Source organism: Egretta garzetta, unplaced genomic scaffold, assembly GCF_000687185.1.
Source record: "Egretta garzetta isolate BGI_Z169 unplaced genomic scaffold, ASM68718v1 scaffold560, whole genome shotgun sequence".
Lineage (NCBI taxonomy): Eukaryota > Metazoa > Chordata > Aves > Pelecaniformes > Ardeidae > Egretta > Egretta garzetta.
Window position 1 is genome coordinate 756,818 of NW_009258301.1, and position 26,163 is coordinate 782,980.

Below are 26,163 nucleotides of genomic sequence, written 5' to 3' on the forward strand. Positions count from 1 at the left end.
TTTTCCTGGCAGGGTGTAAGAGATTGAACCCGAGGACTGACTGGAAGAAGGATCAAAAAGAGAGTAATGGAAAAGGGTATCTCGTAGACTCAAATACAGTTTATTATCAGCTATCTGGAATACTTTTAGTCTGGGAGGGTGCTGCAGACTGAAGCAGATTTTAAAATAGATTTACTAGAAAAGTGGATTATCTAGCATGGAACATACCGAAGCCAAAGTGTGGTTCTCTAATGTGTGGGTTAAACTGAATCAATGGACTAATACCAGGCATTAATGTACGGCATACAGGATTTCTCACTAATAAAGGCCCTTAAGGCTGCAAATACATCGCAGAAGAGAGCGTGTGCCTCTCCATCTCACTCGTAGGCTGACTTTTCCCTTTCTAGCAAATGCTCTTATCTAAATAAATATTCTCCCCAAAAATCCACAAAGTGATATATAAGTTGGTTTTCACTGGTTATTGCTTAAATGAAACTAAAGATGAAAGTGCATGCTTTTAAATTATTTTTAGAAAACAAAGCTTTGCAGTTGCCACAGCCTAACGGGTGTCAAAAATGTCATTCAAAGTCCGAATGACCCTACTTTGTGAAAATGGGCCTGTCAGAAGGAGGTTCTGATGAGAGGCTTCTCTCTGGTATTTTTACCTTTTCAAAGTTTGCTGAAGAACTTTTAGAGAAGAAACAAAACCGAATCTATTTTCTGTTTTAATGTGCTGGTGAAGATGTGCACTGACCTTCTGATGCCACCAGATGCTGGACACAATAAGCAAGGGCTGCCAAATCAGGCTGCACAGAAGACAGAAGAGGCAGAACTGGAAGCGTTGCTGTGCAATTTATTTTATTATTCAACTCAACTGTAGCCAGAAAAACTCAAGCCAACAGTCATCAGACAGGAAAAGAATATAAGCACTTTTCTCTCATCTCTTTTAATTTAGTATTTTCTTCCTTGCATTAGTAAGTGAATTGAAATAATCACTGTAAAGCTATAAATTCACAGACTGCAGCACAAAGCAAGCAACTTTTAAGATATCAGGGTACTTGCATCGCTTTATTCCTCCCTAGAGTTTTCCCTTGATGCTTTTTAAACTGAAGGCAGAATCAGCAATTTAAGTAGGAGGAAGCAGCCCAAGCCAGAAATCTGGAACCTCACAGAGGATCTTCCCAAAGCTTCTGAAGCTTAGCAGTGAGGCTCAGTTCAGATTCACTACATGTAAGAGAGAACACCCTTCCTTGGATGTGTGGTGTGAAGGATGCAAGAATATTTTGTAACATTTTATGATCAATTGTGAGCATTCAAATTACGCAGAAAACATGCAGTGCCAGTAAGATCATCGTGACAATGTCCTGCTATAAGCCAGGAATCCCAGTGACTATGGCTTTCATGATCACTAATATGATAAAGCATAATGCTTTTAATCCCTGAGTCAATGTGTCTTATTTCCAGTTTTTATTTTTAGTGCTTTAAAAAACTATTTAAGTTATTGCTCTAAATGAAGAAATCTGATTTTATCCACTGGACAGCTACTGTGCAGGCGGGAGGCTCACCGTATTGCAGTAAGAATCAGAATTGGCTTTTGCTAAGAACAACAATAATGTCTTTTAAGTCAATATTTATTTATCAAAAGCCTTATTAAACAGTTCTTCAATGGCCATGAGAAGATAAAATATCAAACATTGCAAAGCTTATTTGAGAGAATGTACCAATGACTCACATCACGGCTGTTTGATAGTCCAGTGATCTTGAATGGTTTTTTTTCAAAGTATTAAAAGACAAAGCTGAGTGCCACACTACTAATATCTGCTGACACAAAACAAGTTCTGATACTTATTCTATTCCAGTTACTGTGCCAGAAGATCTTTAGTTGGTCTGTTGAATTCAGCCACTCAGAACATCAATGGTAAAATGTTATCTTGAACGCAACACGCCGTTTACTTCTCCAGGGAGGGCAGATAATCCAGTGCCCTAGATAATACATGGTTTCAGTAACTACATGCTTCAGTAGGCTATCAAAGAGAAGTAATAATTGGTGTCTAAGCAAATTTCTGATGTGTTTTCCCCGTATCCCATTGACTGTCTTACATCCATTGACTTTCAACAACATGTATTCATGCCGTGCGAACGCTAAAGAAGCTGTGTATTTTTGTTACTGTATGGCAGGTTTATGAAAAGAATTTTCCCCTCCTGGATGCACTGTGGAATGTTTGGGACATCAAAGCACTAGGATTTGTGAGACCAAACAGATTCTTTCGGAGCAAAGGAATGTATCCAGCTGATGAGGACATCATCAGTTTCACTAACATTAGTGGAATAACTGAGAGGCTCTTCCATGAAATTAAGTAGCTAAATATTCATATTATTCAATAAAACAACTCAAGCAATCAACCGAACATCAAATGTATTTTGTCTTGTAAAACACTGATTCATTAACCTTAACAATTTCAGCACGCTCTCATTACCAAATTCAACTAAATTTGCGTCCAAGCGAACAGATGGACTAATGTATTAATGTATTACTGGTGAGTACTACCCTGAGTAACCCCTGAGCGTACTGAGAAATTAAAAAGACAGACAGAAAAGAGAGAACATGCTGGCCAGAAGAAATATATATTATGAATAAATAAAATAAAATATGTAGTATGAAGAAATATATAGTATGAATAAACAAAAGCATAGCTATTATACACACAGCGTAGCCCATGAGTGAGAAACACAAGGTGGTGTGGTTTGGACCTACCTTCACAAGTAGCCCCAAGACAATCTACTGGGGACTGTTTGAACTAAATTCTGTTACACACTGGCAGTTCATCACTTGTCCATGAACAAAACCGAAATGTCTTCACCTTGACACACCTAACTCCCATTGCTACACCTTGTTGACCATAAAGTTCTACTACGAAGTTCATAAAAGCTCCCAGCAGCAAATGCAACAGCACCAAACTCTCCAGAGACAGTTTAGACACAGGAAATCCTGGGGTCCCAAGCAATCTGCCATTCTGAGGCTCGTACACATTCGCTCCTTTACAAAGCATTTCTGGTATTCTCTGGTATTCTAAGCACACTAGTACTTTGATTCTTTCATACATGCATGAAACTTCCCATGGGCAGCTACTAGCTGTGTATTTCCTTAAAAAAATTAACATATACAAGGGAGAAGGGGGAGGGGGAAGAGAACAGGGAAGGAGGGGAGCCATGCAGAGCTGTTATTTTTAGATGGAAAAGCTACCAAATTGCAGATCATCACACCACCACACTGCTGTTATGCAATCTCCCTATTAGTCCAGTTACAGAAGGGGAAATATGGCTTCTGTTTAGGGTAGGCATCTGCCTGGAATATCAAGGTCAAAAAACTGGCGCTAATTCTCTTCTGAGGACATTCATGCATATGCCACAGGCCCGGAAAGTCTGTTTTGAGTGGCTAAGGCTGAAGTAAGCACACCATGTCTTTGTATATGGTCTAGCCTGATCCTTCAACAAAAATGATGCCATGATGCTTCTAATTGAAGTTGTTGGTAAATATACTTGGATCTGACAAATTAATTAGTACGGGTGACACTTAATCCAGAAGGACATAAATAATAAAAGAAGAAAAACAGCATAAAAGTTACCAGAAGAGCCTGATCAGCCGTAGATCATCCAAGCAGTCAGTCTGAAAGCTCAAGACAGTAACTAACTCTTTCCTGTCTGGAGAAGGACTGGAGGACATACCAGAAGTAAAGGAGAAAATGATCAGGATATGGAGTAACAGTGAGATGAATGATGTGATGCAAAACACTGTGATAACTGCACTAGGAATAGAGATTCAGAATGTAAAAATTGATTGACTTTTAAGCACTGTAACGGTTTGTCCAGCGAACTACATTAGTGATACAAAAATGGCTCTCAATAAAAGCCTATCATAGATCAGACAACTCATGTTTGCTTCAGATATACACGCACAGGTACAAGGCTGTACTTGTGAAGTTACATTTCTCGCTTTAGCCAGAATTTGCTGACAAAACTACACCACAGTCTTTGCTGCCTTCCGTAACGTCACCTCAATTATATATATATAAAAACATATGCACATAAAAATAAAGTCTGTGTTTAGATATACAAATATAAATGGTAATAGCTCACTTGTAGGCAGAAATTAATTTTATTTTCATTGCTTGTTTTGTGAAATCTAAGAAACAGTGTGCTGGAGGTTATAATGGTAATGGACGTGGCTATTCATGCAGTAATAGAGCCAGTGGCCGTGAACTACGCTACTGAATTACCTATGCTGCGATGATTAATAAGGCAGTTGCAAATCTGAAAAAAAAAAAAACCCAAAACAACCCCAAAACTCCAAATGCCTCCTACAAGTTCCACTTAAATTAAATTAAACTTCTCACTGAGGCTAATTACTTAGGCACTTTCACCGAACTAAAATTAAATAATATAAACATCGTGTCAAGGTCATGACTGGAAGCAACTCAGTACATCTGTCAATCAATACGATAGGAAACAGAATCTCCCAGGCATCAGTAGCACGAAGACATTCGTGGTAAGGTCCCCGTGTGGCCAGTCTGGCTGAGCAGAGTCCTGAGCCTTAAGACGTGGCCAACACCCAGAACCTCCACATGCCACCCTGATTGCTACTAATTTGTATGTTCAGTTCAAAACTTTACCTCGACACAAAAAACCTCAAGAAAAGAAACAGCAGCTGAAGGTCCTCTGAGCAACCTGATCTAGTTAACACTGTCCCTGCTCACTGCAGGGGGGATGGACTAGATGACCTCTAGGGGTCCCTTCCAACCCAAAACATTCTATGATTCTATGATAACACAGGATTAAAATCACCGACACCAGGACCCCACAACTTACAGACATTCAGTACTGTTCCCACGCAGACAGAAATTGGTATAAACACCGGTTTCCCACTCGCTTTTAAAAAGATGCAAGCCAGATCCACTGAAGAGCACTCCATACTGCCTAAGCCCTCTACGCTAAGACAAGCGCACGGAAGAGATGAAAGCAGCATGCAACACGGGAGTTATTTTTCGGTAAACTAGACCCTAAGTTCTCTCCATCAAGGACAGCTCCTCTGTTTCTTTTCTCATAACAAAGAAAACTTGGAAAGCTTCTGATTTCTTTTGAAAGAAGTGCACGATGTGTCAGCCTAAGCATGTAAATACTGAAATCAAGAAACTGCAGTGAGTTTCCCCAAAGAGTGATAAAAAAGGAAGAAAAGAGGGCAAGGCAGGGGAAGGGAGGAAGCAGAGGCAGACGGCAAAAACAACTGAGAAGCCACATTCATTGGTGAGTTAAGATTTAGTGGCCTCTGTTTTACACCAGTGTGGGCGAAAAATCACTTTTAAGGGCTCTAATGAAAGTTGAAAGTTACCTTCAAAAAGTTATGCATATTTCAACAGAAATAAAAATCATTATGCATTCTCTCTAAAGAGGATACAATCTCAAACTGTCAAAATTCTAAACTCTTCTACATATATTACATACAAATGCCTTCTATAAAGAAACCTCTTTTCATTTTTCTTCTAAATTAGCTTAGTGGTCCATGGTATTACACTATCTTGGTCTAGCCTGTGAATAACGTGACAGGTAATTTTTATACTTCTTGCCTGTACTTAAGTTTGAGTGAAGATATGGAAAACAACTTTTATGGTCTAGGTGTAAAAGTAAATGTTCTGTAAGCCCTGCATACCCAAACTTGGACAGCTACCATAAAATATTTCATGCTAAATATGTGTCCATCAATAAATAACAACAACAACAAAAAAAGAGGGTAGGGTTTGGGTTTTTTTTTTTTTTTTTTAAATAATGCATGGTAACTTGTTTTTTCTCAAAACAAAATGGTAATGCTAACATTGATGTAACCTAGCTCATTACCACAAAAGGGATTTAAGATTCTGCATTATCAGATGGGAATCATTATGTAATAGGATGCGCTGAGAAGGATGAATAATATGCAGATAACAGAGGAAATCGTTTAGCTACAATTTAAAAAATTGGATTCCTCAGGAAACTGTTGACTGCAATGCCATGAAATGGGTAGTAACAGTCTATTTCCATCTTGTAAAAAGTTCAAAATGCTCCTGTACCGGCTTAAGTTTGCAAGTGATTGGAACGGCTTCAAAATGCTCAACAGTTTAATGTTGTTTGATTTACAATACTGAGGAAACGATCAGATCTCTAACTGCAACCATGGCAAACCCAGATTATACTTTCTGTTGTACTCAAGCAGTAGGCAGCCACAGCAAGGCTATTTTTCTCAGTCTCTGTGTTTTATTTACATTCCAGTACTTCAGCAACTGGGCTCAGACAGACATGATCAAAATGAATTAACCTGCAACTACAGGGTTGGTTCTTTTCTCTTTAGCGAAGAAGTCCACTACTACACTTTCAAATATAGATCTTTTAAAAACTACTTTCCTCTGCCCCCTTTCATGAAGGACAAAAGGCAAGTGCAGCCATCGAGTTAAAATGCTGAATCCAGCAGAGCAAACTACGTTTTTAAGGGGCTCCACCAAGAAGAGGGGAAATGTTATGGGATGATGCTCATGTGAAAAGAAAAACAAGGCAACACTCAAAGAAATAAGGGAGAGAAATAAAAGGTAAACATCTGAAGTTCTGAGTCTCTCTGACAGGTAAAACTGTGGCTAGAGACAGGAAACACCACAAATTCCCAGACCATGCTGCTGGTCCTTGTGTTATATTTTTATATAATAAATGCAGTGTAAAAATGAAAGGAAGGATTTATGCCAAACAACTTTCTGGAGAAGGCTGGAGACACCCTTGACACCCTACTGCAAAAGCTGTGTTATATTTTAAGACATACGTATGGTACATTTTAAGGCGTAAAATTAACATTAATCTGTTTTAAGTAAATCAGCAGAAAGTTCTTTGAGAGAGCGAGCTTGCTCAGCAATTACAACACTATGGAAGACTCACGTGTCCTCTCTCCATATACCCCGAGCAGTGGCACACATATTCTTGGCATGGCAGATCTGTCTTCTTTCCATGTTTGATGAGGCCACTAAAGAAGCAGGATTACAAAATAGCCCTTCAGTTTGCCTCAGAGCTTCAGCGATCCTGTGCAATCTGCCTCTCCTCCTCCATGAGTAACACCCTATTTGAGCACACCAGCCTCCAACAACTGGTACCATAAGCATGTGGAAGCAGCCCTTATCAAAATATACCCTGGCACATTTAGCCCTTCTCAGTATATACTGCCTAAAATCACTCTCTCTATAACCAACAGCTGTGTAAACAGCTTACATTTTAAATTACATCTTTTCCATAACAGCTGATGCTTCTTATCGCAGCTAAAAAGTAATGGGGCAAAAAACCCCTCAGATCCCCAAGAGATTTATTTCACTCTGCCTCTGTAGTAGAGGTAACCTATACCGCTGAGTAAAGCTGCAACTCCAGTATTATCTCACTGTGATGATTTTTATATTCCAAAGAACTGTTTGAAAAGTTCATAGATAAAATTCCAAAACTGGACTAAAAATTGAAGCTTTCACACATTTAAATAAAATGATCACCACACGAATACCTTGCTCTTCTAGAATCCTTCTCATGTTTACGCTTCAAGCCTTTCAGTAAGAGGTAGCGTCGTTCCATTACACAACTGGGTAAAAAAAAAAATAGGGAAGATAAAAGCTAAACTGGGAAAAGAACCTAAACTTGTGGAGTGGAGTGGTTTGACCAGAAGGACCAACTGTTACTCAGAAATGTCACTTTGATTATGAAAGGTGCTTTACAGATTTGGATTAAATGTGCCTCATAGTACCACTGCTAAATCTTCCTCTACAGCAACAGAGAAATTTAAGGTGTGGTTTGTTTTGGGTTTTTTTTAAGTAAGTAAAAAAGGAAGGTTGTTTTGGTTCTCTGAAAATGAAATAAACTCCAATGGAGTTTCAGAGGTATTAAACACTCACAAATTCAATTGACATTACTTAGGATTGTGAGAACTCAGCATATCTAATGGCTGAAACACCTCAGCACAGTCAGCTAGAACATGTGTCAAACAGAATTTTGAAGGATTTTAGTTTCAAGTGACTTTTATTATAAAGAAACAAACCCAGGAATCTGAGCAACAAGTTCTCTGACTCCACACAGGCTTTCCACCCATTGCCTCAAAACCACATCCACTGTATCCACTTTCTGAAATAACTCATTCTATCGTCACAGAACAACTTCCCAAACTGTGTTAAACAGGATAAACCAGGGTATGCTGGATTCCTGCATCTTTTCCAGTCACGTCTTCGGTTAAGGGAAATTTTGTATTAGTTAACAAGTAAGCGTTCACTGCGACTAAACCCACTTTCTATTAACACAGCCACAGATTTGAATAATGAGCCGTTCACTGCTGTAAAGGTTAAGTTTCAATAATTTTTAACACTTTTTTTGTATTTTGTAGAGGTCATTCACGAAAGCAGAGTTGAGTCTACAGTGAACGTTACTTCACATGGAAGAACACAGTTACCAGTCACATAACTGAAATAAACCATTTAGTACTAGAATTTCCATTGAGGTGCAAATTTTAAAAGGTGCCAAAAAGCAACAGAGAAGGATAAAAAAGATGCATAAAGGAAGAGAAACAGGGTAAACTATGAAGTTACAAAGCAGTATTTTCTATTACACAGGCACACAGTCAGTGTATATCCATTTAGAAAGAAGAACAATGAAGAATTCAAACAGAAACTCTTCAGCTCATACACCACCATATCCAGTGTTTTCAGAGTTATTCCTAACTTACAATGAAGTAACCAAGAGCTAAGCTTCAGTCATGCTGTTCACAAAAAAACCCACCACAGGTGAAGAATTTACATCTAAGACACTCAGCAGAATCATGATGAACAGTGATGTATCCAAAACCATAGTGATATTTATGTATTATACCTGTTATGCCATTCATTCGTTTGAAAATATATTGTTGTACAAACATGACTAATATTTTCAAGGGCACAGACATGGTCCACACATGAAAAGAACATCAGATTTTACTCACTTGCTCCAATTTGTTATTCCTGATGTTCCAGTGATCGAATAATTCCATTGAAATTGGAACTCTTACTGCAGCACAGAGAGTAACAAACACAAGTCTGCAATCTGAGGCCTCTTTTACTTTATGTTGCTCTTTCTTGTTGATGTAAAGCTAAGTGAAGATGTTTCTAATGCTATTCTCCACTGAGGTGAGGACTAATAGACTTATAATCATGGGCTATCAGTTGTAGAGAAACTCAGATTTGAAATCAGCACTACTTCTCTGTCTGGAGGCTCTAGACAGTCACTGGGATGTAAAATAATCATTAACTCAAATAGCATGACTCCTCCTCAAAGTTAGAGAATCTGCAGTATTAGGAAAAGCTGATCAGCCTTTCTCCTAACACATTACAAATCAGAGTGTGACCCTTGCGTGGAGGTAAAGCCAATGCCCCAGAGGTTAGCAGGAGAGGAAGGCTTTCTCCAGCAACTGCAAGAGAATCCTTGGCAACTGGGTTAATATTATGGGGGGGTTTTCCACTTGAGAAATTCTTCCAAGTTTACTTCTTACTTGCAGACTAAAATGCTGCACATTTTCTGCTAGTAAATAAATGAGCTGCATTTCACTCCGTGCATTTTTGTACTAGTGGTTGAATTTTTAGAATGCACTTCGCTAGCCTGCAGATCTGACCACAGGCATTTGCCATGCAGATTTAACCTCCCGGAGGCTGTGGTTCGCTCTATTAGGTAATTTCAAGCAAGACAGTTTTACTTACTCTTCTGGTCTGAATGTCTCCTCTTACAACTTTTATTTCCTCTTATTTACTCCTCAGGTTCCTGCCAATGAAAAGCTTTTACAACCTTCTCTCTGAGGATTGGCACTACCCTCACTGTGTAAGGAATGCATTTCTAAAGCTGACCTATAACTGTTGCTCTGTAGGCAGACTGCAAGGCACAGGTCTTGGGGTTTTTTTTTATTCTAAAACAAGTTTTTTTGAGTGTGGAAGAGCATAAATTTTATGTGACACTGCATGCTGTCTGACAGGTGGATAAAATAAGCAACCAATGTATATTCCAAAAGAAGAGAATTTTCTGAGTAGGTCACAGCAGTGAAAGAGACAGCAGAGGAAACCAGCCTGGTAAAGTGATCGTCTACAACAGCACGTCCAAGCATCCCATTTCTGAAATCTGTTTTCTCAAATCCAAACCTTGTTTTGCAATGAAGCTGACAAAGCTGAGGCATAGTTTAAAAAGCTGAATGGCTCGGAAACAAGCAAGCAAACATCCCTCCCTGCAACTCAACGGGTTATTTTCAGTCACTAACCTGCACAGTAGAAATTCTTGCAATGTTTATTAATATGGCTGTAAACCCAGAATAATTTCTGTCTGCCTCATAATAGCACCATCCCTGTTTGATACAACAAACAGAATCCCCAATAAACAATGGCAATAAACAGTAAACAATAAACAGATTGTTTGTCTGGTAGAATATAGCCAACTAGGAGAGACAGTGAGCCTATGTCTTGAAGGACTGGTAATAATTGGTAGAATAAGCAACAAACATATAGCAAAGAATCCAAATTTAATCATTTGGTGTAACTTCACTTCTAAGAAAAAAATCCTTCCTCTTGCCAAAAGGCATTTACACATTACTACGCAGATTTGTTTCTCACATGAAATAGATCTCATGGGGTCAAGATCTCCTATGGTCTGAGAGGTGCAGTACATCCACTTAAAGACTCCAGATTACACTTAGCACAAGTTTATTTCTAGGAAATGATTTTGTGAGAAGGACAAAAGCTGAGTTTTCAACAGAGAATCCAATTTGCTTTGTCATATTTAAGGCAATATGAAAATATTTTCTGTTATGATTTTAATCACATGGTTGAGTCATTTCAAGCATTGTGCTGAGACAAAAATGCACGTCTGCAACATTAACTGAACATGAAGAATAACTTTGGTAGGATAGAAACAGACAATAGCCAAGGGAACCTTCAGTGTTCATATTCTAAGTGTTGCTGGGAAGCACTTATTATTTTGATATACTGAAGTCTGCAGATTCTTTCTTGTGCTCTACAGAGCCTCTCTACCCAGATCTGGAATGAAAACTATATGGAATAGCTGCTAAGTGACAAGAGAAATTTGTACAGGACCACAAGCCTGTCACAAACATTGCACTTGTAGATCTTCTCCCTTCACATTTTCCTTACAGCCTTTGCCTTGTGTTTAATCTGAACTAGAATACTTTGCCTAATAGGTGTAGCGATGTTTAGAAACAGGAGTCTCCTTATTTATATAAATTCTTGACTTAGTCTATTTTAATTTGCACAACAGCATCGCAACAATGCTCCAATATTTGGCATAACTCTGTTTTGTTTTGCGTTTGTGAATTAGAAGTGCATTAGCATGCAGCGCCAGGAAGCATTCCAGTTCAACTCAGCTTCAGCTTTGTTCTTGAACTTGGAAAGATGTGCGCATATGTAGATAAGCACAGTGCAAGAAGAGAAATGAGGGGAATATGAAGTCAACGCATTGTTACATTTACAGCAAAACACACATCTTTTCTCACAACCACTGTATCTTGAAATAACTAACGAATGCCAGGCTTCCTGACCCTCCGCTGACCAACTGAGGGTAAGTTTGAGCTGTCCAGGTGCAAATATAACCTATACAACCTCAACCTAGTGAAGGCTGAGGAAAGACAAACTTTCCTGACAGTTTATCTGTGTCCAATTCCAAACGGTCTCCAAAGAGTGTTACATGCCTCTGCCTTCCACTTACCTTGCAAAGGACAAGGGACTGAAAAAGAACATGGTGTTTTGAAGGCTCCAATCAAGCGTACAGATCTTTACAGCTAACATATAAACTAGAATCATATTTTGCCCACAGTATGAAAATGGATATAAAATTCTTTTTGAAGGCTGTCTCATCCTACTGTACAGGAAAAAAAATAAACATTAAAACTCACTTCCTCTACGTTGAAAGTAGCCTGAAAAGCTGGGATAGATAATATGTAACCTACAATACTATCAGCAACATAAACATTTTTAACATAATGTCCTCCAATTTCTTTTTGCTTTTCGTTTGTTCTAAACATTTATCTGTTTATTTGAATGCCATTCTGCTATACAATCAGTCACTTTTAAGCTCTGTGGTCATCATCTGAAGATCTAAAAAAAAAAATGCACTTACAGGAGATAACTTCCCACTACAACCTGCTTATCATGTAAGGATACAACCTGAGAAAATCTAGTTCTATTTTTCTTCTATTTTCAGTTTTCCCATTTACGTTCATAACTACCTCTGATGTTCTGATGTCCTCATAAGAAAACTGCGTGGCAGGTACTCCAAGATGGTTGATGAAATAATCTGAATCTCCCTGCATCTGCACAGAACTCACATTAGATTCTGGACACTTAGTCTTTTCCACGCAGTTGAAGTTCTGGCTCTGAAAAACAAACACAAACCAAAATTCTCCTTACTTATTTGCAACCAGACTCTTAACGACTCTTCTCAGTATCTCATTTACACAGCATTCTTTGAGTTGAAGCATTTTAAAAACAGGCTGGAACTTACACTGGTGCACACAGGTATTAGCTGATTCATACTTAATAGCGAGTGAGCCTACAAACTTTTCACTCTACAGATACATTGCAGTCTTTGGGATCGGACACAGGAGAGAATGAAGAGTGTGCTGCAACGTGGCTCTCAAAAGACAATAAAATTCATATCCTCTTGAAATGGAAGGAGGGGCAAGAAGAAGCCTTTGGGAGGCGTGTGAAATGTCCCATGCTGGGCAGGAGATTACAGGTCATCATGGGACCCTTTGGAAGCACGTTCTGAGATCTTTACTGGCTACTAAGACATCACTTCTTTATTCAGCTAAGAGCATGCTCTCTAACAGCAAAAAGTGAATCAGATCATCATATTCAAGGTATCTATGGTCTATAGAATGCTGGTAATGTAAAGAATTCGCTGCCATTGCAGAGTAGGGGTTAAGAGAAAAACAAAAGGCTAAAGATACATAAGTACGCATTTTCTGGGTAAAATGCTCAAACCAATTCTAGTCAGTGACATGTTTGTATTTGTTTCACATAAGTACTTAACGGTGAAATCTTAGCAACAGAATTTTAATAAATATAAGATGAAAACTGGAAAACAAGCCTAAGACTGAGTGCCACATACTAGTGTAGCTTTCAAATACATTAGGTAATTAAACACTTAATAAACAGTAGGCACAAAGGCTTTCAACATCTATTACAGCAAATAAGCTACTTAGGCTTCTTTTTAAGAATGTTATGAAGTTGAAGTACTAGAGATTATTAACATTTAGCTAACGGTTTATACAGTATAACATAACTTCCTCAGACCTACCTACTAAATTACTAGCTTGCTGTAAGAACAGCGTAAAGATTAGTTCTCCTTTAATACTAAAATATACCATTCTGTATATTAAAGTTCCTGAGGTTAGCAGGATAACGTTTTAAGAGTTAGAAAGAGACAAATCTTGGTACTTTTCCATTTTTAAATTAGCATAATTATTGCTTCAGAGTTTCACTTCAGTGCTATGAAGAATGCAATTGCATATTACCCAGAATAAATAAGGGCTGCAGTTTCTATCAAAAACTATTTTGAAATACCTTCAAGAAATAGCTTCCATTTCATAAGTATTTTGGAAAGGTGGCTATATTGCTCTCTTCTTTTGTTAAACGTTTCTGCTCCCACCACTCTTATGCACATTCACAGCTGTGCAAGGTCCGTCCAAAACGTAATGGGAGTTACAGTCAACAGAGAAACAAAAGATCCCTTCTGTAGGTGCAGTCCACCCTAGTAGATACTATCACATCTAAAGATATCCATGGAGCAACATGACTCACAGCAGCAAAGTTCTGGCTCTCCACAGCAGAGTAAGAAAAAAGAATAACAAAAATTAAACATTAACATAGCATCGATCTTAGGTGTCATTTGTAAGTCGTAGTTGTTAAAACATTGCAGACAAAAGTTTAAATGGGGGCCTTTTGGATATTTTTTAGATTTAGATTAAGAGATTTTTTTTTAAAAGTTTTTAAACGTGAAGGCATGTCTCAAATGACAACTTTTATTCCAGTGTTTCACTCCCTCTTTACGCCATTCTTGAGAAGGTTTCAATCGCATTGAGAAGACATTTAACAACAGCACAGTGCGGCTGTTCGAAGACACACAAATCCGCCTGCTATCTAAACAGTCTCAGTAAAGTCAGTAACCTTGTTTTTAAAAACCAAAGCCACAACAGAAACAGCAGAAGCCCAATCTACATGCTCATTTCAAAAGGTGTTTTTCAATAACCACATTTTATCTTCTACAATCTTGCCCAGACAAAACCACTGCATAGCACACATCCACACATAAAGCGTGTTTATAATTTTATGCACATATATGCACACAAGATCCATTCTTAAGTGATTGCTCCTTTCAGGCAGTATAAGATGTTTCAGTATCACCCAGTTTACTATACCACAGTGTAGATTACCCTAGCTCCTAATTTCCTCATCCTGCCCAACACATTTGGTGAAGCTTCACAAATGACGAGTAGTCTGTTCTTCCTTTCATGTTTAAAAGTTTACTGAATGACGTGAAATACAGCTTTTGGGTTCAACAGAAAAATCGGAAATAAGCAAATAACCCAGAGTTACCTACCAAAGGGAATCATGAAGTTAAATAACCGAATGAATCCCAGTAAAACAGTTGGGCAAAACAATTCAGTATCAGACAAGACAACCAGCTGAAGAGTCAATGATCCACAAGCAAGCCACATACTACACGGAAGGATCTTGTCTTTCTAAAAAGAGCCGATCCTAGCTCTCAGTAAACACGATGGCAGCAAAGGCTAATGCTACTTGCCTTTACTCAGGGTAAGAATTTATGTAACTATTGTGACTACCCAAAACTAATGTTCAAGAAGTAATCAATAGAAGGGATATCTCAAAATGTGGTAAGGACCATCAAAATCTTAATATATACCTCACAGAGGTAAGGAAACGGAGCAGAGAAATTAATGTACATTTTTTTCCTTGTAAATCTAAATCTTTTTATACCTTTCACTCTACTTAGTGAACACTAACCTTTCCTCATCTCCCATGTATTCGTAACTACAATCTGTTAGGGCTTTTCAGAAAAGGAATACCGTAAGCTGCTGACAGGAGGTACAAGTGTGGACTTGGAATTCATAGCTAGAATTCCCAACTGGAGAAGGGGTAATAGAAGGTAATAGAAAAGGAAAACAAGGTTTCATGCAATAATTAACATTTCACACAGCAACAAATTGCCAGAAATTTTTAATCTAATACGTGAGAAGTCAACTGGTGTAACTGTACAAATGAAGTTCTAAGGCATTTTCCATCAATGCCATCTCACCTATACCCCCAAATTATTGGCTAAGTATCAAGAACATTGGAACACTGGATCATTACTGTCATCTCCTAAGCAGATCAGGTTTCACAAAAAAGCAATCAAGATTATAAATCCTGCAGGGACACAGCTAATTAACAGAGTATTTTGATAGCGTTCCCCTTTCTTTGTTGTTTCTAAGAGGTGAAAATGATGGTAGAGCCAGTTAATTCTGAATATACACCAACCCCCATTTCTGCTAGCATACCAGGAACCAAAAAAAAAAAAAAAAAGAAAAAAAAAAAAAAAAAGAGATGCCTGCCTTTTTCAGAAAACCCAAGCCTGAATTTTAGCCAGCATTCTGCCCTTCAGAAAACACCCTGCTACATCCCATTTTAACTATTCAAAAAGAATCGGTTAGAGCAGCAATGAAATATTTTTTAGGTATGAAAGTTTACATATGAAATGTCTGCAGATTCAGTTAAGAGCACAATGACACATGGTACTTTTTGGGGTTTACGTCACCATGCTTCATGGTATAGGATTTATAGGATTTTTATGACAGTGATGTTCAATTCAGTCCTGCTAGCATCTGGAGAGTTGAACTGCTTTGTTCAGCTTTCACTGTTCTGACACACAAGCCCCTGATAACGACAAGTTCAACACTAAATATTTAACACTGCACTAATATGGGAGAATGATTTATGTGCAAGCTACTGTTCTCTTCCAATTTATTGCGATGCAGACTCCACAACTTCAGCATTCTTCAAGTCTTTGGCAATGGCTGCAAACTTCACGTAGTGTGTTTTGCATTCATTAAACTAATGAAATGTTTCCCCAAATTAATGGACTTTAAGATAAAGAATAATAGTGGCCTACAGTTAATGAAACCTTCCCATCAATGAAGTGTTAAACTAAGAGCCAAGCTTTTCACTTAGTCAGTGCAAGAACAGCCCACCATACAGCATGCCACGTATTTCACACACAATAACAAATCAAAGCAAGTAAGTTGAAGGAATCAGCAAAGCAAGGCTCTTTCTCCACCCCTGCCGTGGAGTTACAAGAAAAGAAACTGTAATTGATGTTACTGGGAGGTTGGAGTAGATGACCTCTAGGGGTCCCTTCCAACCCAAAACATTCTATGATTCTATGAAACTGAGGAACAATTTCCTAGATTAAGATGCAAAAATGAGGTAAGTTTTAGCATGCAGAGGAATGATGGCAGGCATGGGAATGATGGGAGATGGGATGGGAGTAATAGGTGGCGGGACATTTTAGGCTGTCTGCTGGCCTAAATACAGATGTCTAATGCCATCTGAGATGTGGCGAGGCATTCATGCAGGCTGAAAGCAAGACACAGGGGAAAGCTGCATCTTCCCGGATCAGCATCTGTAGGAAGGAAGGCTATCGAACCTCAAATGGGATTAAACTTTGTTTATATGACCAAATGGAGTTCTTTTGTTTATAGAGATTTGCTTGTCAATGCACAGGCAGCTCAGCCTTGTACTTATTGTTTTTCAGGTAAAAGTAACATCAATTAAGTCTAATATCAACTGCATTTGTAGCATTAAAACCAGCAGCTAGACACGTAACTGAAGCCACACCCAGAAATATTTGTTTATAGGACTATTACCCACGAATACTGTCTACGTTAGTAGTTGCTGCTTTCATTTCCTTCCTTCCTCAGCCTCACCTAGAAGAACCATCCTAAATCTTTGTTCGATCTTTCTGCACTGAAGACACTATCGTTTCTGACACAGAAATTAGCTTCAAAGTCCACTTAGTTAATCAAGTGGAAATACTGTTCTTGTATCATGTGGAACACTCTCCTACCAAAACGTACAAGCACCGTCTCAAGTTTCTTCCAACATGCACCAGCCAGGGAAACCAGAAGACCCTCTCCCAAAATTGTAAGTGCAATTCATGGCAAGCAGGACAGCTTCCGTGCGTGGCAGCAGAATGCCGGATCCTTACTGCGAGCCAATGCAGAACCGAGATGAAAGACTGACTGTGAAAAAAATTACTGCTGCAAGGAAATGAAGGTCACTTAAGAAAAAAATACTCCTAGGGGATGTGGGCCTCGGAATTGACTGGGGCGGGGGTGAAGATGACACCAATGCCAAGGTCTAGAAGCACAGGATTTAAAGCATTTTTAAGTTCTTCAGTGCCAAATAATTTGTCAATCATCATGTGATAGCAGCTGTGTATCACTGTGGCATTCTTTAATTGTTTTTTACCCACCAACTCATTGGCTATTCTCGTATGTTTAAATATAAAGTGGTGTCATGTACAAAAAAAATCCCTCTTTATAACATGACAAATTTGATTCATTTTAATTCTGATAATCCATGGAACCTTTCCTTTCATATATGCAAAAACAATTTGTGAGTTCCCAGTTTGGAAAAAAAGTTTAAATGCTCTGCATTACTTCACCAGTTGCAGTCAGGTCCTACTTAACAATCCTTTAAACGTTAGCTTTTATGTAGAGGAAAAAAAAAAAATCTTTAAAAATGCATCCAGAATAAATTATCAGTGACACACTCTGTAAGAACTAACTCCCTGTTGTAGAGCGGGCAAACTACACTTCTTCAGCTGGTTAGTCTCACGGTAAAACACACATAATAGCGCTATTTAGATCACTCAGTTGCTCAGGCTGGTCTCCACCGTGTCAGTCTAGCCCTCCCTTTAGACTGGGAGGAAATCAAGCCATGTGGTTAGCCAGTAGCGAAGGAGCGCTTCACGTCAGTGCAAGGACACACATCCTATTTGTAATTGAATGCTTTTATTTCTCTGGAATTCATTTTGTTTTTCAGCATCATGTTACAGGTTTATATTACAAATTTGAGAAAATGAAGAGTACCATATGGCCCATTAAATACATTTAATTTGGATTAATGTTATAAAATAGACCTGACACATCTAAAGTATAATGAAGTGGTACTTCACTGCAGACTTTATTCTACCACTAATTAGAGCTAAGCACGCATACGTATCTTTTGCTGCAATGTTAAGATCCTGGTATAAATAAAAGCCTATATTTCTACAGTTCACCTTCCACCTGGAGACACGTACCTGCCAGTTAGTCTGGAAACCTTCCTTCCTTTATGTGACTCCAGCTGGAGTTAAAACCTTAGCAGCTTTTGAGAATGGACTAAAATGTCTAAGTAGTTTTCAACAGGACAAATAAAGAATGACCAATTATTCTTACAATGTGTCAGTGATCCTGGCTTCAGAACTACAGCAAGGAAGCTTATCCTTCATGATTAATCAAGCTCTGTCTCTTGAGTTGAACTGCCACCTGCATAACTGGTGCAAGGCAAATGCATTTAAGCAGCAGAAGCATGATAAAGACCATCTAGATGAAGTAAAATGATCTAAAAAAAGAGCTACAGAATTTATTAATTTAATCACAGACCACGATGCAGAAATGCAACAGATTAGCATCTTTATTACTGCAAATGTGCTATGCTAAATCATCATCAACAGGTAGGAAAAGCCAGAGAAGCTGCATAGCAAGGATTCACAAGCATCTCTCATCCATTAAAACCTGCTACACTCTGAAAAACAAATCATTAGAGAAAGAAGGTTTGATAGCTCTTAAAAAAAAATATTATTAGCCGTTTGCTTGCCCTGACTACCAAAATCTACTGAAAAAAAATCATGGAGTTTCTAGGAATTGTATTCATTCTATGGCAAAGATACTCTGCTGTTTTCTCCCATCTGATTACCTGGTTTGGCTATAAACAGCCTGCTTTGCTCTCTGTCTTTGCTGACTGATCATATATATAGCTATTCATGTAAATCAGCTTTTTATAAAATTATTAGGGAGATTTAACACAGCACTTTCCCCTGCAGATCTTAAAGCACATCAGAAATCGACTAAAGGCAAGCAAGGTGCCTAATATTTCAGTCTTACCCAACATCATGGAGCAAACCAACTAAATAGAAACTAAATGCACAGCATTTCCCAAATTCTGAGCCTTATCAAACTGTCGTGATTCAAATACGTACATAAAATAATTCTATATTATATCCACTCATTCATTCTCTGCATGAGAAAAAGAAAAGGAAAAGGAAATCTAAATGTGCTGATGATAATTAATAGGATATATACAGAGAATAGTTGTGGTGTAACTAGCCTAACTGTTCCACAGCACTACAGTCATCTGACTACCTCCGTGATTTTAGGGACATAATAAGAATACTTAAAAAGGGATGGGCAGACCATAGTGTTCTACCATAGACGGTAATATTGTAAAAAGCTGTCATTTCAGTGCTTGTGCATGTCTTTTACCTCTATTTTGGCCATGACGGCAAAGTTCAAAAAGCACGTACAACCCAGTTTCACAATGATCTTCACTTCTTGATGCCGTATGAGACACCGAAACAACCAAACGGCTTCATCTGATGATGCTTATTCTACTTGCTGGCACATTTTAGTCAACATTTATAACAAAGCAAAGTACAAAGACCAAAAAAAGTGATCACCCTGTAGACCAAGCCTGTAAGTGTTCAGAGCAAGATAAGTCTGATTAAAACTACACCAAGAAAACTTCTGAGGTAGAGTGGCTAAAACCTGCTGCTTTTAATTAATCTTATATTTAGAATAAAATAATTAATTAAAAAGGAATAAAATGTTGGATGCTTAGTTTCTCGGCAATTCTTTCCTTCCAGCTTGTGCACGTTTTCATTTAAACTTGTATGAAGCTTTACTGAAAATATCCAAAATCTGAACATTATTAATTGACCTTTAAGGGCAACATGAAGACTCCTAGAGAAATTGTTTTGCAGCACTGCAAAATCAGTCACAGCAAAGATGCATTTAACTCGGAATTTTTCCCTAGTTTCGTTTCTTCGATATTATCACAGTAAAATGAGAGATGTTCCTTGTACACGCACACACACACTTCATTTTGAGGACTCTCTTGTCACCGGGGAAAAACAACGGCCACAAGAACTAGTGTTTATTTAACAAAATCAGGGACCAAGAATTTAGCATCATCCATCACAGTGCAGGTGATTCTCAAACAGATCGCTGCAGCCGCCAGGGATCACCATTAGCCCCTTAGACATTCATGCCGTGTTTTCCCACACAAAAGCACTGCATCTGGAAATTCCAAGAGTAAACTGGTTTTTTTAGCCTGTGTGGGAGGATAATATTGTATTTTCACACGCAGAAACTACCTCTCCGATAAAGCACGTGGCTTTAAAAGAATTGTTCTTTGAATCTGCATGCGGGTATCCTACGTGATAGAGGAGACCTTTTTCACCCAGGGAGGCAAAGGAAACTGGAAATTGTGGTAACTGCGGTGCTTATAAAAGGGCAGATCACACTGAGATTACCCAAGCCCCAGTTCTGCTCCTGTATTTGTATTGCTACCGAACCAAGGAAAATTCAGGTTATGTGACACAAGGTGCCATACTTAAAACTCCAGTTTTACCTTTCAAAAAAGTGTAAAATAATTTTGGCCTTTTAATGGTGACTTCCTAAAGAAATTGGGACACTATAATACCAGCGGTTATAAAACAAAGCTTGGCAAAGTATATATGCATGGTGTGAAATATTTACATCTACTGTTATATGTTGTACTCCTTTACAAATTTAAATCGTTTTTTATTTCATTTACAGCTAGAAAACATGAGACAAGTATAAACCTGTATTGCTTGTCCAGGGCTTTGTTTTCTGTTAAGCAGCATTTGCATGTTTAGAAATCATTGTTTTATTTTTTAAAAAATATGACTATCACTGTAAGGTCTTTATAATAAATGGGACCTCACAGGACTGAACCACATTTTAGATACAAAGTTTACATCAAACTGGTAATAAATACAAAAGCAAGGTAGTAGAAAATTATATAGTGTAAATTTAATTTCCTTTACTGGAGTTTTTCTTCATTTAACTTTATCTACTGACAGTCTCTCTCTGATTCCTGATGCTTTTTATATGATACTGAATTACATTTATCCTTCCTATACCTAAATTGAAGTCATATGCCTCATTAACTCAGATATACTTGTTGCCAACACCCGGTTCAAACTGCTAGGATTTTTAATGGCTTTTTTAAGGGAGGTAAAAACCAAGCAGGTATGCTCCCATTTGATAAGAGAATTTCAGAGCAATCAAATATTTAGAGCTAAAATTACATAGCATAAATTATGTAAGTGACAAGACTGCAATTGGAATGCCATCAGCAGTTCCAAATACCTCAGTACCTTAAAAATATAGAGAGTTACAAGGTTTAACAAAAGTAGTTAAGAAATTACAGATCATAGCTATGGGAGCTGTGCATCCCCAAAGTATCCCCTTACCCCAGACTCCTATACTCATCAACCAGAAAATGTACCAAGTACTGCATTAAAAATCCTCATTTTTAATTTTTCCAGCAGCACAGGTAAAAGCAAGCTCTCCAGCACCTCAGATAAAGTCACTTTAAAGACTTATTTGCTGTGGCCACAGGCTCAGCCTCGATATTCAGCGTACTACCTTTATTTATGTTAAAATTTATAAAACAGCTTAAGATCGTATTACATCACGACAAACACCCAGCAAAGAAAATACAATATTAACGGGGGGAGCCCGTCTCCACACCCAACTCCGAATACACTGAAAACACGGGGTATTTTTTCCTTTAGAGCTTCTATTTTTACACTAAGTTTTTAATCCAAAAATCCACTTTGGAGTATGGAATGGTTGCATTCGTAATTAAAGGACGCAGTCAAACCATTTGTTGATTACGTAAATGGACTTAACGGTTTTCAAGCTTTTTCTTCCAGGTATTCAGTAGCAGGAACACTGGTGAGTGTTAGTTGTCACCTACATACTGAGATACTGTGAAACCTAGGTTTAACAAAATGCAATGAATCAGTTTTAATATAAAACATTGATAAATCGTGACTTGATAAGAACTGCATGACTTCCGTAATGTTTTGTGCTGTAGTAACATTTGTTGCTAATATAAAAACACCGCTTAAGTAGGTAAGAGGATTAGGATTTGACAACAAGACCTCATTTTCAAATGGTTGATATTTTATACTCCATGGAAATAGCTGTGGCTTGTAAATCATTTTAAATGCCTAAAGGCATTCTCATTCTATAATACGCAGAGAGAGAAATACTGTGAACCCATTTCAGTGTAGTCTAACTCTGTAATGATCAGGTTCTGCCATGCTGCTCATTTTGGGATGCATCATTCAAACCCTCCAAATGGATATTAAATAATTCATGCCAGTGAGATTACAGTCTTGCTTCGCTATACCCCACAGGGAGAAAGAGAAGAGAGAAGTTACTTGTCCCTCTAAAGGGGACAGATATGTACACTCACTCTATTATTTGAAGAGTTATAATAGATCCTATTTCAAGATCTCCTAAGCATCCCAAACAGGACAGTCCTTGTGAGGCTGGATGTCAAATGAATACGCAGTAACATATTGTTCACTGGTCTTCAATATGGTTGCACAAAAAACCCAAAAAATCAGGAGAGAAAGCTTCTGCTACATACTTTCCACTAAAAGTGAATTAAGGCTCACCTAGAAAAGTAAACTAGATAAATTTATGGATTATTTTAATGATCAACGCTAGCCCCATTAGTATACACAGCACACACCTGCAGAAGCTGTCTTTCTCAGTGAGCTAACCCGATGGCTCAAACTACCCCATCACTCTGTCCTACTTAAAAAAAAAAAAACAAAACAACAAACCAAACCAAACAAACCACAAGCAAAACCAAAACCACACACAGAACAAAATTTGTATTTGTGTCGCAGCACCTAATGTTAGAAATTAGGCCCACAGTTAGTTGTAATATGGATACTACGGTTTGTAACTGCTCTCATTTGTATTTCCCCAAACGATCAGCATTCACGACTCACAGTTCCTCCTTCTGTACTACACAGTACTTGTGAGCTCTAGTATTTCTACCAGAAATGTTTGCTACCACCGCTCCCCCAAAAAACCCACTTGCCAAATTGCAGATCAGCTCACCAAGGACATCCTTCTGAGCCTTGTCATAAAGCTGACCCAGAACGGGAGACGCATCAGGGCTTATGTGAAAGTCAACCTGCTCCCCTTTCCCCAGGCAGCAGATCGTTTCACTGTGCTGAGATCTAGAATCTGCTCCTTATGAACAAAACATAATCTGAAGCGTATCACTAGGGGGAGGAAAAAAAAAAAAAAAAAAGTCATTTATCCCCGTCGCACATGTGAACATCTATGTGCCACACACTCCCTACCCCTCTCCACACACTCCCAATATCCAATATCACATCAGCTCTGTTCCAGAACCCAAGAATCCTAGCAAGTCACGCTGCACATTTCTAACAATACACACAGAGGCAGGACAGCCCCAGCACAACACATCATCCAAGAGGGGACACATATACAAATAAACACGGTATAACAAGTGGAACAGTCAGGTTTTTAAAGCGGAGGAGGTATTTGAGGTCAAAATTTCTCTTTTGCTACTGCAATCAAAGACCAGAGTAAGTTCAACAGACAAATGAAGAATCTTTTTTGGAACAGAACACAGAAAATCACGTTACACACTGGAGGAACCCTCTTGCCACATTGGTAAATTATTGCGAATCTCCCCTCGTGGCACCACCCTGGCATAAGGCCAAAGTAACTTACTGCTTGCAAAGCTTTATCTTGCCCCGAAACCTCTGGTCTGACATTTAAACTTCTCAATAGCAACTATGCATGAGCAAATGACGCCCTCCCCAGTCACACACAACAGGCATTTTTCATTCCCTGAAAGTCACTCCAATTAGTCCATACCAAGCATGAAGGTCAATAAACTACCATCATATTTTTCATTAAAAAAAACCCCTTCTGGACTTCAGTGGGAATTGAGCGAATGGCATAACAACGGTATCTGCACTTAAGATATCAAGTATCTGTATCAATTGCATTTTTCAGAAAGATCATAATGAAGCAGGTTTATTAAAGTATGTCAGACAGAACACAAATACTGGTCTCCAGGCTCCACTGGGAGGTAAATTAAATGATCCAAAAGGTGTTAGATGATTTTATTTTCTACAGCACTGGTGCAAAAAAAGTTTGGGACAAATGGACCATTCTGAACCCTCACTTAGACCGTGTAATGCTCTGACCCTTTCCCTGACTGGATTCTTCCAACCTTTATCTGCTTACCCCATAAAGAAGTTTCCTTGGTATTGCCTCCATACTAGATGGGAAAACAGTAACAAACAGGAAAGCAGAAGAAAAAAAGCTACAGCAGGGAAAGCAGGAGTGCCACTACAGCCAAATGTCTTTTTCTTTCTGGTTTCCATAGAATTTCACTTGACCTTGGTTTCAAGAGCTATGAAATATTAAGGCTTGGGAAAACAACTTCAGCTCATTGAATAAAATGTGATTTTAGTCAGCTACGTGAAACTGATCTAGTCCAAGTAACTTTGAAAAGATTTTGACCAGAACACACAGGAGCCAACAATTACCCAAAACTCATCATACACCGAAACGTGTGTTCCTTTGCACCCTGAAAAATTAAGATTATTATCTGAAATATTTCCAAAACCTATGTATAGTATTGAACAGGGATACTGTAATTTCTTTGCAACTGCAAGTACTGGAAGACTAAAAACAAATTTAGTTTTTGTTAAGAAAATGTGAGGGTTTATTGTTCACAAGGTTCCAGGGATATGTCACTACTTTTTCATAACAAGCAAGCAAATCCCAGAAAGGCTGGTAACATATTTTATGTCAGAATTTATTAATACAGATCTATAAGACTGAAAACAGATAGCTTCTACATACTGCACAATATAATCCAAGAAAAATATGTATTAAATTATGTTTCAGGTTTAGTCCTCCAGATTCTGATCTTCAAAATTTAATTTTGCTGCAATGAAACCAAACTTTCCAAAACACCACATGCACAGTATGTAAGAGAGAAATGTTTACCCCGCACGCATTGAGAAAACAAATTGACAAATCCAGAGAAGTGCAATCTACAGGTCTTTGCTCTTATCAGGTAAGGAAGACTCATGAAGGCTACATATATGTATTTTTGAGAATACTAAGCAATACAGTATCTACATGAACTTTCAAAGGTGCCAATTCTAGTCAGCAGCGTGGAAAAAATTTACTTCACAGACCGATAGTTTTTAATGGACTAAAGCTATTGAATCACATATAAACACAAGCTCACTTTTTCCTTAGTATTACATCTTTCTGTGTACTCCATCTTCCACAGTTTGCATCTCTGGCCTCACTGCTATAACTGTATATGCAAATAGTTTTATGGATACGAACAGTTTCCCTAAGGTCAGAGGTATTATTTATAGATCCAAAATCAAGCATGCATATGCACACACATGCACGCACACACACATTTTTAAATATAAAAAGACTGGAAGTTCCAGGACATGATTTTCATTGGACTGGTTGTTAGTATGGTTGGTACTTAATAGAAATCCCATGTAAGAACATAGCTGTATTTAATAATATCCTTTCTGTAACAACTGAGAGTGGCGGGTCTGAAGCCAAACACAAAATTATATTGTCTGCCTTATCCTTTTCTTTCAAAAAAAGATTCTTTTACTGAGATCGCTTGCTTTCATGTGAGTAAAGAATAACATATAAGAAAAAAGCTGATCTATATCTAAAGCTACTAAGACACAAAAGAATCCATCTTTTCCAAAGAAATTTGTTCCAATGTTTCATTGTCCTCACTCTTAAAATAGTACTTTTTAGTTCACATGTGAATTTGTATGGCTTTATTTTCCAGATTTGGTTCTTATGCTATCCTTCATGTTTTTGCATTCACATTAAGAGTAGCAATTTTCTACCCAATAAATAATGAAGATGTT

At 38.0% G+C, this 26,163-nt stretch overlaps 1 protein-coding gene across 1 annotated transcript in view; it reads right to left on the reverse strand.

Moving 5' to 3' along the window:
• NAALADL2 (N-acetylated alpha-linked acidic dipeptidase like 2) overlaps positions 1 to 26,163 on the reverse strand; it is a 291,258-nt gene that overhangs the window by 75,546 nt on the left and 189,549 nt on the right. The window contains exon 9 of the mRNA XM_009638747.1: positions 12,272 to 12,418. Within this exon, the coding sequence (XP_009637042.1) occupies positions 12,272 to 12,418 (147 nt within the window). The remainder of the gene's footprint in view (positions 1 to 12,271; positions 12,419 to 26,163) is intronic.